The sequence below is a fragment of the Lepidochelys kempii genome, chromosome 4, assembly GCF_965140285.1.
Source record: "Lepidochelys kempii isolate rLepKem1 chromosome 4, rLepKem1.hap1, whole genome shotgun sequence".
In the NCBI taxonomy this organism is placed as follows: domain Eukaryota; kingdom Metazoa; phylum Chordata; order Testudines; family Cheloniidae; genus Lepidochelys; species Lepidochelys kempii.
In genome coordinates this window covers 28,325,903-28,342,290 of record NC_136383.1, presented here as the reverse complement: position 1 = coordinate 28,342,290, position 16,388 = coordinate 28,325,903, and the positions used below count along the sequence as shown (strand labels likewise).

Sequence of the window (16,388 nt, the reverse complement as noted above, 5' to 3'; positions counted from 1 at the left end):
GTTTAATATGACTAGTAGAGACAGCGTGGGATGTACATCTTTCCCCTTTTAATACATTAAACTTGGTTCCTCTCATGATAGCCAAGATAAATACCTACAGTCCTAATTTATTACCATAGGTCATTCTTGCTGTGTCAGAGTCCACAGCATTGCTATAATTTATTATAATCTATGTTTTTAAATTTGCTTTTCCAGTTTTAAACAATTGGGGACACATTCTTGAACTCTCTAAACACAGGAGCTTGTATTGATTAAAGTATTAAGACACTGATTGTTGAATCCTGTCTCCTCACATCACAAACTTAACTCTTGATTAACCGTTACACACAGCTTCCACCTCCATTGGATCAGAACCAAAAATAAGTTGTGCATTTTTACTTGCTGTAGTAAAAGCAAGCCGGCTAGTGACCGATTAGTGAGCTTGTCTTTTATATCATATGCACTGTTGTTGTAGCTGTGTCAGTCCCAGGATGTTAGAGAGACAAGATGGGTGAGGTAATATATTTTATTGGACCAGCTTCTGTTGGTGAGAGAGACAAGCTTTCGAGCTTACACGAGCTCTTCTTCAGGTCTGGGAAACGTACTCAGAGTGTCACAGCTAAATACAAAGTGGAACAGGTTGTTTAGCATAAGTAGTTAACGCACATTTCAGGGGACCATTCAAGGTGAAGTGGCCTGTTGACATCCCTCCATAGGAGGGAAAGGAATAGGGGGAGACAGCTGTGGGGCAGGGGGTTGTTAGTGGGTTATAGATTGTTGTAATAAGTCATAAATCTGGTGTTCCTAGTCAGTCCATGATTTTGAGCAAAGTTATGAATATAAGCTCCCAGGCTCGTCCACTGACAACAACCCCACTCTTACCCCCCCCCCCCCCAGGAGCCCTGTCTCTGAAGCTGTTTTTCCCTCCTCACTTCCTTTCCCCTCTCCTTGGCCACTGACTCTGTGAAAGCTTTGTGGGCCAAATTCTACTGTAGGACAAATAAGTGAAGTTCTACAAAACCAGCAAAGCCACCCCTGCCTGTGTGCTGAGCCTTCTGAATTTGGCCCTCTGTGCCGTGGTCTGTCCATCTGTAAGAATATAACAGTTACTCCACCAGGTGTTGTGGGCTTCAAGACTTAAAGGTACTCAGATGAAAGGCACTACAGAAACATAAAGTATTATTTTAAATACTCTAGGTGATGGCAAGAGGCTGAAATGGATATTATTCACCTTTCTTGCTATTCAGCAATCGATAAGTACTGGTCCCAAAGATCAGGAGCATGCATGTTTTGCCATTTCTTTATGATCCATTTTCAACCTTTTCTGTGTTTTCAAAAGGTTTCCTCTACAGAGGACTGGTCTTATACAAGTAATTTCTCCCTCCATCGACAGCACCATGCAGCTGGTAACGACCAAATGCTTCATCAGGCTGGACTTCACTTCAAGCTGCCCCAGAACACAGATCCTCTAAAACGGTTCAAAGATACGATTTACCTTACTCAGGTAACCGTGTGTCACAATCTGGTGACAGATACTTCTATCTAATACAGCCATCGTTGTTATTAGCAGCTAGGGGGCCTGGTCTCGGTCAGTATGTTAGGCACTGAAGAGACATATTATAATGAGATAGTCCTTGCCTTGAAGAATTTACAATATAATTTAATGTGGGTAAATTTTGTGTGTCCCTGACCCTTTGTAGTGGAGAGAACAGGGCATGAAAAGCCTCTCCAATTTCCCCTCTTTGTTTCCCTTCTCCCGCACCAGGACTAGTGATCATCTCAGGGGATACTTCTTCCATGCAGCATAAATTACTCCAGAGAAAATGGGAAAGGCAGGAAGAAGTTGGGCCTTGACCCTCTACACTGACCCAGAGAGCAGGTTGGACACACTGATTGCAGCAGGCTAGGGAAAGATTATACCTCCTTGCCACACAACACCTTGCTGAAATCCCCTTGTAACAGCACTTTTCCTGTACTGTCTCTTGGTCAGAGTTGTGCCTTTTAGGTACAATCTAGCTCAAAGAGAGCATGAAAAGCCCTGTCTGTCTTTCTCTCGCTGACCCACACAAACACACACACAATGTTTTGAGAATAGTTAACCAAATTAAAAATAATCCTCTTTTTAATATATTTGCTGAACAAGGTTATGCAAGCCCAGTGTATAAAGGCAGAAACGGAGTTCTATCGGCGTAGTCGAAGTGAGATAACCAATGGAGAGGGACATACAATGGGATCACTCTATTGGCAGCTCAATGATATCTGGCAGGCCCCTTCATGGGCTTCTCTAGGTAAGTCTTCCAATTGCCATCAATGAAACCTCTAATTGTGCTTTTTAAATTTCTTTTTATTATCTATAACTTTTTTCATCAGAAATACCAGTTCAAGAATAAGGCTCACCATTATTGCCTGGATAACATATTTCTAACCATCTGCTAATACATCTCAGCAAACTGGTTTGCAGGATAAGCCTGATACTAAAACTGAGCGGGGATGCAAAGCTGTTGGTCTTGATATGTCATCCTCCTCAAATACAAACAAAACAAAGAGGAAAACAAACCTTTCAGTGTATCCACTCGTTAGTGTTTGTTTCAGAATACAGTAACCACCAATCGTAAATGTAGATCCAAGAACCTTTATAACACAAGGCGAAGATGCCCTATAATTCTTTCAGTGGTGCAGGCCCTAGTTTAACTTTTATGTCTTTTAATTTAAGCAATATTAATGTCTTTTGAGTATAAGACAATATTTAAAACAAACAAGCATAACTGCTATGGAGTGGTAGCCGCACTGTAGTTAAGGTTGAAGTTAGCTCCTCATTATAAACCTAACTTTTCAACAAAAAGAAAAGGAGTACTTGTGGCACCTTAGAGACTAACAAATTTATTTGAGCATAAGCTTTCGTGAGCTACAGCTCACTTCATGGGATGCATTCGATGAAGTGAGCTATAGCTCACAAAAGCTTATGCTCAAATAAATTTGTTAGTCTCTAAGGTGCCACAAGTACTCCTTTTCTTTTTGTGAATACAGACTAACACGGCTGCTACTCTGAAACCTAACTTTTGAACATCTCCCTAGCTTCCCCTGAAAGAAATTGATCTTCCTTAAAGCTTACATGCCACAGCTCATCCAGGATAGTTTTTCTGAGGAGTGTGGTAAAACTCAAAGATTTTTGTTTTGTTTTTTTTTAATTTTTCCATCTCCAGAGTGGCGAAGCCTCGATACTCCAAACTAGTTTTAAGTATCAGAGGGGTAGCTGTGTTAGTCTGTATCCACAAAAACAATGAGGAGTCCAGTTCACCTTAAATACTAACAGATTTATTTGGGCATAAGCTTTCGTGGGTAAAAAACCCACGATGCATCTGAAGAAGTTGGGTTTTTTTACCCACGAAGGCTTATGCCCAAATAAATCCGTTAGTCTTTAAGGTGCCACTGGACTCCTCATTGTTTTTGTGCAACCTAGTTTTGTTTGTTTGTTTTGGTGTTGCTGCCTTTTAGAGAAGAGAAGTGCCTTTTAGTATTGTGGAAAAGGTTGGAAAGATCTAAAGAGTTGTTTTTAGTGCATATGGAGAGCAGTATTTTTAGGGAAGCATACCAATAAATGAGGGTTAGCTATATTTACATAAATATAAAAAAACATATAATCATTCAATAAGCTGAAAGATTATGATGTTTTTTCTTAGTAATAAAAACATCTAATTTCTCAGTCAATGTGTGTGGAACTTTGCAATATGTCAAGACACACTAGGACTAAATTAGTTGAAGAATCTATAGTTCTAATTAAATAGCATATAATGTGATCTGTATATATCCAACAATGTGTTTTATTTCACAGCATAACGGGCCTAGTTTAGGTTGAGTGCAGATGTGTAATTTGCTTGGGTAATAAATAGTAAGTGAAGGAGAACTGCATGGTCTGAGGGAAGTGGCTGCATTCCGTAACTGCTTATATCTAGGTGACCGTATTTTGAGGTTTAGGGGTTTTTTAAGGTGGAAGGACTGTTCTGTGGAAGTATATAATACATTTACCTACTTGTTATATGATGCTTATCATCTTTACATCTCAAAGCATTTTACAAAAGAGGGCAGTATCATTATCCCCATTTTACAGATGGGAAAACTAGAGGTAAAGTGACTTTCCCGAGGGACATCCAGCAGACTAGTAGTAGAGCTGGGAATTGAACTCAGGTCTGTTGAATCCCAGTCCATTGCCCTATCTATGATTTCAACCTCAGTTATTTCTTAATTATTGTTTTAGTTTACTGATATATGCTGCAGAGAAGAAGTTCATAGTTAAAGAAATGTTGGAATATGGTCAGTTTATGAAAAGGAGGTAAACGTAGTTTTTTCTACACCTGCCCCTGGATCCACCTGCCAATTTTTGTGGTTTTACAGTGACATCTTCTTACTTCTTAAAGTTTTTCTCTTCCCTTTTCCTGTGTGGAAGACCTCCACCTCAAAAACCAGAGGAAACAACTATAGTGAATCTGTCTTTAAACAACACGCTGCTTTACCTTGGCCTCATGATGTCAGCCAAGACAGTAGTCCAGCCTTAACACTGAGGTTCCTCGACTTCGTGAATTTATGCTGTAGAAACATAATGTTTTAATGTTTGTTTTTCTGAATTTTGCTATAATCGACAAATTCTTACAAAATAAGTACCTTAAAAAGGAGGAAAAAAACTTAGTAAAATGTCTCAATGTACAGATGCATTGACAGATGATCTGATGTGATGAACATAAGGATGATTTTTTTTAACTACAGAACAACTAACGTCATCACAGCATATGTCTTGCATAGTTTAATTAGTCATAGCCTTATTAATGTCAATTTTCAGAAAGGAAGCTCAGCAGAGATACTGCTGTCCCTTTGTTTCATTTTATTCATTTTAGTCAGTGGATTGAGGAAAAATTTAATTTTCATTTAATTAGGCGATGCAGTAGAGGAAGTTTTGAAATGCAAATGTTGGAATTAGTTTTCTTTGCATTTCAAAACCACACTTCTGCATTTCTTTAGGTTGCACAGTGGCATCGCTGATGAATACTTCCTTTATTTAGATTTGTTCTTTCATAAATGGCGTGCCATGGAGGGGTTTACATAATTTTCCATAGAGAGTGGAAGTGTGTTCCTTCTTGAAATGGGGAGAGAATTGAGAATTAAGTATTTGTTTATATATTAAAAACATTTACCTGGAAAGTAAGAAAACACAGTGAAGCCCTCTTGTCTGCATGTGACTCTCTGCCTCCCTTCAGAAGTCAATGTATCTCCTCAGATTTTGAATGTTTGATTATGATTTTGGAGCCACTTGTGCTGCATTGATTGCTTTAGCATCTGTGTGGTGTGTTTTCAGTGAAGAATGCTAAGCTGTAGCTGGAATTTCTGCACCTTCCTGCACAGATGTCACCTTGAGGTATCTGATTCAGCTATCAGGAGTTTTACAGATTGCTGAGTTTTATTGGTTAGAAGTGTGGGTCCAATACTTAGTGTCCAGTGAGCTGAAACCACAGGGTTTTAAAAAAAATAGATTTAAATTTGTGAGATTGGATGTGAGGAAAGAATTCAGCAGAATGTTTCTCGGGTTGTGTTAAATGGCGCTGAGCAATTAATTTAGAATCCGTTACAGTGAAGAAAGCTATCTTCTAGATGTTAGATGAAAAGGCTTCAGGAAACAGTGAAAGATCTGGGCAGTGATGTCTTATTCCAGAGTGAGTCATCACCTCTTGTTCTGAACGTTGATGTTGTGATATAAAGTACAGTCCCTGTTGTGTATGTCATAATTTGGAAGAGATTTGGGAACTCAGATTTAAACAACAGTTCATTTAAACACAGAAAACTAGTCCCAGGTTTGTTTTTAAATAGCTTTTGCCATACGTGCCTACAACAGGAATAATTAAAGCCAGAAATTTTCACACTGGCTGCTCCTTCCCAAGATTTCTCACTGCCATTTTTACATCAAGAAATCTTTTTAAGTAAATCCAGACAGTCAGGCTTAAACACTTGAGCTGTCTACTTTGCAGCCAGCATGAAGAGGGCTTATCTCTCAATTCTACCAAAAGTCACTGTCACAGTTGCAGCAGCCATAGTAATGGCTCCAAATATTCTGTGATTCTTGGCTGCAGAATTAACTGTACAATCCATCCCTTGCTGTGGAACTGTGCTCCAACATGTAGGCTGTTTTGTATTATTTAAAAAACATTTATTTGGCCTTTGGTTACAGGGAAAAACAACACTTTAAAACATGGAGAAGGTGTAACTGATGTAGTGGTATCTGCTTGGGTCTGCAGAGAGCATGAAACAGTAGCTGGGGAGGTGTGCACTTCTCCCATTAATGTCAATGAGATGTGAAAGCGAATGATAAGTTTAAATGTCAGCATTGTTAACAATTGTTCATTTCTGATCAGTTTTGCCAAAACATCCAGTTTTTTATCCCCCAATTGTGAGCCATCTTGCACTTACCACACCACTGTATATGCATCACCCGGAAGTCATGGAATCATAGAATATCAGGGTTGGAAGGGACCTCAGGAGGTCATCTAGTCCAACCCCCTGCTCAAAGCAGTACCGATCCCCAATTAAATCATCCCAGCCAGGGCTTTGTCAAGCCTGACCTTAAAAACTTCTAAGGAAGGAGATTCCACCACCTCCCTAGGTAACACATTCCAGTGTTTCACCACCCTCCTAGTGAAAAAGTTTTTCTTAATATTCAACCTAAACCTCCCACACTGCAACTTGAGACCATTACTCCTTGTTCTGTCATCTGCTACCACTGAGAACAGTCTAGATCCATCCTCTTTGGAATCCCCCTTTCAGGTAGTTGAAAGCAGCTATTCTTCTCTTCTGCAGCCTAATGGTCATACCATTGAACCCAAGAAAGCCTTTTGTATATATTAAATCAAGAACCCACTCATCCCCAAATCACACATGATATCCACTAAGCTCAAGAGAAAAATGAATTCTTGGTTCTATAAAGTAACCTTACCTTGAGTTTCTGCACCAACAAATCTATGTCCCTGAAAACATCCCACACAACTGTGATAGCATGGCAGGTTTTTTTCTACAGATATCAGAATTGGCAATTTGGCTCAATAGAACACAAAGCATTTACCATCGCTACACTTCATATCAGTCAGGTCCATGTACTTTATCCACTGTCTGAGCTTACTCGCTACAAAACAGACACGCTTGGGCCTCACAGCAGGTTCCATGAAAGTATCCAGAGTCCCCAGTCCCTGCCACAGGGATGGGAGGATGCAGCAAAATGAGATTGTCAGGTCTTTTCCAATAGCCTTGAGCTCAATTGTTATATATTTCCCTATGAGTGAGGGATGGGCTGAATACCTGATCCCTATAAATTCCCTTAACCTGAAGATGTTAAACTGCCCACCTGCAAAGTATTGCCTGTTTGGCAAGTCTCTGCCAGACCCAGCAGCATCCCTTAAGACTAAACCCTGGGGAAGCCCACCCACTTTATGAATCATTTGACAGTGCCAGAAGAGCATCCCCGTGTAAATGTGCTAGCAATGATACAAATACTGTCACTTACCTCGTACCCACCACTTTTCATCTGTCAGTCTCAAAGTGCTTTACAAAGGAAATAAGCATCATCATCTTCATTTTACAAATAGGCAAATGCAGGAAAGTGACTTACTAGGGTCACCCAGTAGGCCAGTGGTAGAGCTGGGAAGAGAACCCAGGTGTCCTGAACCTCAGTCCAGTATTCTATCCACTAAGCCACACCAGATAACCAACAGTGTCTCAGCTTAGCGATCAACTCAGTCTTTGTAATGAAGGCAATAAAATCTCTTCCATAAAAGGGTTAACTGGCTACCACTGGCATCAGAAAACAGTCAATCTGTGCACATAGCTTTTAGTGACAGAAATACATTCTGCCTCTACAGCCCTAGAATAAAAGGCTTTTCTTGAGTTCATGCAGTTGTAGACCTAGGAGCCCTTTTGATGATCAAGTTATGGATATCCCTTATCACTAAATGGGACACTATGCTTCTACTTTGGCATACATTTCTTAGTTACAGGCCAGGGCCTGTGCTCTTAAAGGAAGTGGGTAGAGAAGGAAATTCTTTCTACTGTTCTCTCCTTGGCTTTTTCTAAAGTCTGACAAGGGCTTTTCTGAAAGATGGGTCCAAATTAGGCACAAAGAGAGGTGGAGGGATGCTTTACAGGAGGCTCCAAAAGCCTTCCTCCAATTTTTGACGCTCTTTTCAAGTGTGCTAACATGAGGCTGTATGAAAGCCTGCTTCTCTAAGCCATTACCCGAGCTTCAGCCATCATCTGCAAATGCACAATTTCCTGAGGACTGGTTGCTGGCTCAGTAAAGAAAATCTGGAGATGGTGGCTATGGGGATAGATTTAAGTCACCTATTTAGTACCATTTTATCTTAACTTAAAGGCCACAGGTAATGGACCAAGTTTTGGGTAAAGGCAGTCTGCTGTATAACAGTATCTTACCTACTTATCAAAATTAAATTACATTTATGTTCTCATTATCATCATCCAATGAATGGGCACTACCAAGAAAATTCCCCCCACCGCCCCCATCACATTTGCCAAAACAGGTGAGTCACAGATAGTGCACAGTCCCACAGCCATTAGGCTAGAGATAACTATTCCCCATCAACCCATAGCTAGGGGCTTGCAACCTGAAGAGAAGCTAGGGTGGCAGAGGTAGGGGGGAAATGGAGATTTTCTGAAAGTTTTAGATTTTCAAGCCTTCATTTTTCTTTAAGTAAGCACCACACTGAATCTAACATGCTGCTTGCTGAAATCTCACTCCATAACTTAAGGCCAGGGTGAAGCACAACCAACTAATCAAATATTCAACCAGCCATGTCTTCTCAAATATAATTGAAAATACCAGCTTTATTTCTGCTTCTAGTGATAGTTCAAATAGGTTCCTGGCAGTCCCTTTCAGCTGTTTCATCTTTCGTATCAGCTGGTGCTTATTAGTCTGTGTCTTTTGCTGCATCTAATTCCTCTTCAGCTTCCCCATTTGCCACCTCCGTCCTACTGCAAACAGCATTTTTAGTAGAGACTTTTCTCATTTTAATGTTTGGCAGTTTCTTCAGATCGCCATCCCATTCTCTGAAAATTTTAAGCCAAAACCACCAGCTTTCCCCCAGACGATTTCTGTGATGCAGTTGTGTTATCAGTTCACAAATCTGTGGCATATTGAAAAGAGAAAACATGGGCTTAGCATAAAATAAATTGAATTTAATATCGAGCTAAATGTCAGGGGATGCTCTTTGATATGCTTCATTTTCATATTTTAATCCAATAAAAGCCTTAATTTTCAGAATGTAAATGAAGCTGCTACAGAATTTCCAATCTGCTAAATTAGCGTGCCACTGAAAACATGGGCCGTGCCACAGAAATTAGTCTGAGCTTGCAGCAGACTCTGCTCGAAACCTACGGCTAAAGGCACCTGTTGCAAAGACTGCCGAAATCCCTGAGATTCTCATGGCAATCTTGAAGGCTTGAGAACTGCACTGCCTCCCCCAACTCAAAAAGCCTGATGCCCTTTTTCCAGAGAATGCCATTATATTTTTCTTTGCTGTCTACACAACACGGCGTCCATTTTAGAGACAAGAAGCTGCCACACATTTTGCTTTGTTTTGGACCAGCTACTCCCAGTCCAAGCCTTCACTTTCTCTTGTTCATTCAGGTTTTCTGAAGTCCCACAAGAAGCACGTGTAATTTAAATCAAACGAACCACAGAGTTAGCCCCATCTCTGAATTTTACCGTGGCCTCCTGTCTCCCTGTGTGTCTGCCATTTAGACTATAAACGGTTCAGAACCGGGATTATCTTTGTGTACTAGACAGCACCCACACACTGTCTGAGCTAAATGACTTATAATAAAGTTACTGATGACTTGTATGTTTGAAGAAGCTCTATGAAATATCTGGTACTGAATAGCGACTAGGCTCAGCAACCCTCCAGAAACCCTTTTTAGATTTCACCCTTTAATGCAAGTCAACAGCATTATGGTAAAACTGGAGTTCTTCCCTGTGCTGTCAACCTGCACTGGCCACGCTTTGGTGTCATAACTTAGAAACCAAGGCTGTCTCAGGGATAATGCCCAGGATACTGAAATGTACAAAGTTGTACGTACTTCTAAACAAGCACCAAAGCAAAGCAGAAGCTTTTGGTTATTGCAAATATCTTCCAACATCATGAGCTTTGTTCATGTTATCTCAGATGAAAAGCCACAAACCAAAATTGGACAGGGTATAATTTTCTTTCATCATAAGGTTATGCAGACGAGTTGGTGCCTCTTTTTAGTGATATGCCAGTGGAGAGGATATATGGCTGAGCAAGGATGGAGTTAAAATGTTAACATTAAAATATTGACCTAGATAGGAAAGGAGTGGGGAGAAGATGGACATTGACACAAAGATCCATATTTTCAGAATGCTACATAATGAGTGTTCTTACAAGACTACTTTTCTGGAAGTATCACACCTGGGGAAACTCCACTATGGCTGGCTCACCCACTGTGCTGAGCTTTATACCAGATTTTGGTGGTATTTGTGAGGAGATGACATTTGATGGTTTCTCTAATCTGTGAATGGCTGAATTTTTGATAGCATAATAAGTAATAAAGTACAGCTCCCCCTAAACCGGCAAAGTAAACTGGAACATGCACATACAGTATGTTTAAGTATTTTATTTAAAAAACCCCAAACAATAGAGATAACTTCTACAGATGGGCCTAATTTTGAGTCTGCTTGGATTCATAAGTTTGAAAGTCTGACTCAGGCTTACAGGTTTATGTTTTGTTTAGGAGGAATTGCAAAAACTGACCAAGAGAATGGGAAGAGGGAGATTCTGATGAAAAATGAAATAGGACAGGCCAGATTAATCTCTCATTAACAATGGTGTAAGTCTGTAGTAACCCTACTAAAGCCAATGGGTTACTCTGGATTTGCAACAGCATAACTGACAGCAGATTTTGTCTAACTGTACATGCTAAATACATGGTACACACTTATGCCAGTCCTTTGTAGTGGTGATTCTTCTATCCCTATGTATAGCATGTATGCTCTTTTTTTTTTTTTTTTAAATTGAATCACCCTGAGAGGAATGTTAATTACAGGAACCAAAGGTTTGTAGAACTCAAACTGGTATTGTGAACCTCAAAATGAATCAGAGAGATTTGTAAACCCAGCAACACCAGCCAGACCTTCATGAGCTGCAACCTCATCTCAGGCATGTTCCAGAGCCTGGACAAACTACGGAAGAACGCTTTTTCCAGCGTCATCCTCTTCGGCACCAACAACGACAGCATCATCTCCGGCATCTGGGTCTTCCGCGGCCAGGAGCTGGCCTTCCCGTTGAGCCCTGACTGGCAAGTGCATTATGAGTCCTATACCTGGAGGAAGATGGATGCAGACAGTGAGGAGTGCAAGACGCTGGTCACAGAGTATTTCACGTGGGAGGGCGAATTCAAACATGTCGGCAAAGCCTTCAACCAGGGAAAGATCTTCAAGTGAGGGCGCTGCCTTCCCACCGGCTGGGAAAGCACAGACTGGCCAGTGAGGGACAACAGCCTCAGGGCAGCAGCCAGTGGGAGTATGGACTGCTGGGAACTGTTCACCAGGGGCCAAACATCAGAAGCCTGGATCAGTGACATGAAAAATAAAAACCCCACATGCTGGTTTAAAAAAAAAAAAACAAAAAAAAAAAACCACAAGATTTTCTCATACCATTAATATAACACATGGCCCAGTGTATTATTGATTGATTTTTTTCTGTGTTACTTTGCTATTCTGGTAAATTTAGTGGGAGGGTTTGAGCAGCACATCAGGTTCAGTTATTACTACTGTCAACCTATGTAAAACAATTGAATTCTTGGTCACCACACAATAGGCCAGATTGTCTTGGGCCCTTGTGGGGGTATATAGAAAGGGGAGAGAGTGGGCATAAAGTACCTCCTATCTTTCTGCGTTTGCCCTACACAAGATCCAGGGACAGCTGCAATTACTGTGCTTGAGGGAGTGCAGGAGCTGCTTCCTCTTTGTTCCCCTAAGGTTGCATATCCTCCCCCAAAGAGAGCAAGAAAAGGTGTGGAGAAGACCAGCCCACCAGAAACGGGGAGAGGAAGTTGCAGTATCATAACCTATGCACTGGGGCGGGATCATGCCCTACATGTTCACAGCCAATCTCAGATTGTGTCTGAATCATGCTTTCTTTAATACTCAGAGTATGGGGGCAAGTGGAAAATGCTCCATTACTTTGCCCAGCATTTCTTTGCCCCACTGTTGCCTGTGGGATATGAAGATGACGGCGTGCTGCACATCTACGGTGTGTCGGATCTTCATTCAGACTGTGAGCTGACGCTCCAAGTAAGTGCTGCCTTCTGTCTGTCAAAAAGGTCACCTCCTGCTAGGGAAAAGAATAGACAAATATAAATAAGTGCTTGGATATGGAACAGCGATCCAGTAAGTCCATGTCCAGCCCTCTCAGCTCTCCCCTGCACCAGTGCTTCAGCTTCTGAGAGTTTGTTCAGAATGTGATTGTGGGCTGACCTGAGTCCTGGTATAAATGGGTTAATTAATCCTCCTATTTTGTCTTGTTTTTTAGACCAAGAGTTCTTTGGGGCAGAGACCGTCACAAACTATATCTCTGTACAGTGCTTAGCGCAGTTGGGCCCTAACCTGAGGGTGCTACCGCAGTGTATATAGGATCATAGAATTATAGAAACATAAGGCTAGAAGGAACCTTGAGTCTTAAATTTTAAATGGTAAAGAAATAATAACTCCACTAAAAATACAGTCCAGATGTAAAAGGTGATTAAGTTTAAATAAGAAACAAATTAAAAAATTTCATCTTGTAATTCAGATTACAGATTCAGGCCCTGGGTGTATTCAGAGTTAGATCTACAGACCCTAGTGAAAAAAGTTGTTGTTATTATTTTATTTTATTATTATTTATAATTACTGTTAGCCTTCCTGAACCAATGCAGCTCTGAGAAAATACACTGGATTATTTTGTGGCTTGTGAGGCATCAACAGAACTGGTAACTCAGTTTCAATTGCAGGCCTCCTATGCAACCCTATTATCCTAAAATTATGCCCCAAGCTACATCTGAGTGATCCCGCAGAAGGTTGTAGGATTATGCACATGTGTATAAGGGCAATATTATGTATGGGCCAGAAAGAATCCTGTTTGACTTTCAGATTCCATAGTTGCTTGGTTTATTATTATTTATTATTTGTATGACAGTAGCACTTACAGGCCCCAGATGAGATCGGGGCCCCATTGTATTGAGTACTGTATAAAAATACATTGCAAGAGACAGTTCCTGAGTTGAAACATCTACAGTATAAATAGACAAGACAGACAAAGGGTGGGAAAGTAAGCAGGCACAGAATGGAGAAGTGACTTGTCCCAGGTCAAACAGTAGGTCACTGGGAGAGCTGGGACTAGAACTTGTCTCCTGATTCTCAGTCCACTGCCCTGTCCGCAAGACCTTGCAGATTCTTTCAGTTTACAAGGGTGGCAGTTTAAAAATAAACAAATAACAACAAAAAACTCTTGTAAGCTGCAAAAAAAAATCAACGTGAAAAACACAGTGCTGTTTTTGCAAAGCCACTTTTCAGAGCAGAGCTGCACTTTGTGGAGTTGCTTGTCTCTGGTTTGAGTTTAAGCCTGTGTCTGTAATTCCAAAGCTCTGGTGTAGTTAGAGAGGCACGTGTCTAGTATTCACTTCTAGTATAGATTTTTTGATTAGCAGTTCAAGAACATTTTAAACTTGTGAAAAAGAGTGATTAGGAGGAGCTTTAGGATCTTTTTCTGGCTGCTAGCACCTCTTGTGGTCGAGTGCCTCTTCATGTATTCTTTCACATCTGCTCTTTTGCAGTTACCTCATGCTAAAAGTAAGCCAAATGGATCACAGTTTTTGTACAGGAGGCCGTTCCTGTTGATACAAATGAGGTCCTCTGGCAAAGTTGTATTTCACTGTGTTAACACAATTCCAGGGATTCCGCTTAAAATCACGGCTTGTCATTTCTATTGATCAAATATATTAAAATTCTCTATACAAAAGCTCTAGGCATCGCTGCAGGTCTCAGGTAATACAGGTCAACTTTAAATAAGCATAACCAGCAATTTCCTGAACCAGAAAAGGGAGGGGATGCAATAAACCCTTACCCCAACAATTCCAGTCCCTAATACACCCCAATCCAGCCACCCCTGGCATCAGCTAGAAAAGAGCTTTGCAGCATGTCCTAAAGATCAACATGTTCAGGCTATTTGAGACAGAATTGTTGCTTAGTTTAAATAGTAAAATGGGTAATATTTATATTCGTTATTATTTTAATCTTTGCAAAGTCTCTTCTTGTCTGGGGTAGAAATCATCTTGAGGCTATGTGCCATGTACTTCCAGGAAAATGTCTCATTCTGTGAGTAGCTGGAAAATCTGGGATGTAGGGATATTTTTGTAGTGATATTGTTTTCTCTGTTAACAGTTTGACCCCCCTTAATCTCTGTCACAGGTCCGTGTGCACCAGTGGAGTTCTATGGAGCCAGTGTGTACCCTTGCTAAAGAGGGTGTGACCCTTAAGGCAGGGAGTGCTGCCCCAATTTACAAGGAACCCGTAAATGACCTGCTGAAAAGATGTGGGAATTGTACCAGGCAAAGCTGTGTTGTCACCTTCTACCTTATGGGAAAAGGCGATCTCCATAGTCCTGGCAACTCTCACTTTCTATCTTCGCTGAAGGATGCGGTGGGATTGGAGAAAGCACAGCTCAGTGTAAGCACCAGCTGTCCTAAGTTACTTTCTTTAGTCCTGCCAAGCTTGTCTGCTGTGGAGTTGTGAGGGGTGGGGGTGGTGTCTATAACGTGATGTCTTTTGCTCTTCAATCATTTGGCAGTAGCTTTTCTGAATCTCTGCACAGAGGAGTTCAAAGTGAGTTTTTCTTCTTCACTGGTTGTTTCTGAAGAAATGCCTAAACATCACTAGGTCCCCCCCCTTGTATATGAAGGCTGCATTTCAGTCGATCAGAGTACATCCCACTTGTTTGATGCAGCGTCTCCATCTTCGTCTCTTTTTTTGTCCCCAGTTAACAAATGGCACTGTGACAGGTATTCCAACTTCTGATTAGTATCAGTTTCCAGCGTTAACTGCTAGTAATACAGTAAATGCCGAACAGAATACCAGTTATTGGTAATGATATTACAATGGAATTGCCTCTGCTGTCCCAGGGATGTTGTGGCATGACTGACATGCAACTTTGTACGGTTATTTCTGCATTATACAAAATTCTGCACTCCAGCTAAGGAGTTCTGATTTGCATAATGGCTTTACAGTTACTTTCCAATATCTGTACATCATTTCAATCCTTGTGTCTGCATGAAAAGCAATATAAGTGATAAGTACAATTATTTACTTTATTGGCTATTTCCCCCAGAACTGCCTGCTGCCTTAGATTCTCAGACTCCCTTTCTACCATGTTACTCTGACTGTCGCTTCTGCTGCTCTCCGTGCCTCCTTACTCGAAAACTCTTCCTCAGTAGTCACAGAAGAGACACTCTAAAAAGCAGGATGGGTTTACACTGTGTTGCCTCTGTGATTCCAGATCAGATTTGTTCAGTTAACAAATAAAAAAGTGGGTCTGATTCGCCTCTCACACCAACGTGCACAGGAAAAGAATTGGCCCATTTTTTTTTTTTTTTTTTTCTTCACACAGGACTACAGATTCAATCTGGAATCTGAAAAGACAGATTCTTTCTAGCTGACATCGCCAATAATAAAAGCTCTGCAGTTAGAATTTAGTTTGAGTCTTGTGATTATGCAAATTCTGCTCATTCTCCCATAGCTGTGTTGTCTAGCAGGAGAAAAACATAATAGCATTAATTTTGTCAGTAAAGTAAGCAAATATGATTTAGAGTATATGTACGTAGAAGATATGTTGGGTAAAAAGGTGGCGCTTTTTTTTTTTTTTTTACAGTGTCACTTTTCTGATCATAATCTCATTTTAAAATATCTTTGTTAACACAAATGCTACTTTTTGTATCTTTGTTTTGGGGTAGGTTTCACTTCAAAAGCTTATTTAAAATATACTGCAAATCTAACTGTGAAAACAGAAAAATCCAGAGTATGCTGTTTCTCTTACGAACTAAAAAAAAAAAGCATTTTTTTTGTCATAACATTTATTTAGTATATATTTAATATGTAACTTGCTGATTTTTAATGTACCATTAATGTTCAGAAGAGAGATGCTTCTGTAAAAGAAAAATGTTGAGTGAAAATGTATCTAGTTGTGTTTTTAGACTGTGTAGTGTTTTATTACTGAAAAGTTTACAGTAAAACGTTAAACCTATTTCTGAGATCTCACAGCATGCCTTATGTATCAATTCTAAATATATTTTAAAGACCCTCCTTTCTTACACTA

The 16,388-nt window shown here is 40.4% G+C and overlaps 1 protein-coding gene across 3 annotated transcripts in view; it reads left to right on the top strand.

The window, feature by feature from the left end:
- Positions 1-16,388, top strand: part of MANBA (mannosidase beta) — an 82,463-nt gene that overhangs the window by 64,525 nt on the left and 1,550 nt on the right. For all 3 annotated transcript variants that reach the window (XM_073340809.2, XM_073340808.2, XM_073340810.2), the window contains 4 exons: positions 1,319-1,483; positions 2,123-2,267; positions 12,195-12,337; positions 14,489-14,746. In XM_073340809.2, coding sequence (XP_073196910.2) covers positions 1,319-1,483; positions 2,123-2,267; positions 12,195-12,337; positions 14,489-14,746 — 711 coding nt within the window. The remainder of the gene's footprint in view (positions 1-1,318; positions 1,484-2,122; positions 2,268-12,194; positions 12,338-14,488; positions 14,747-16,388) is intronic.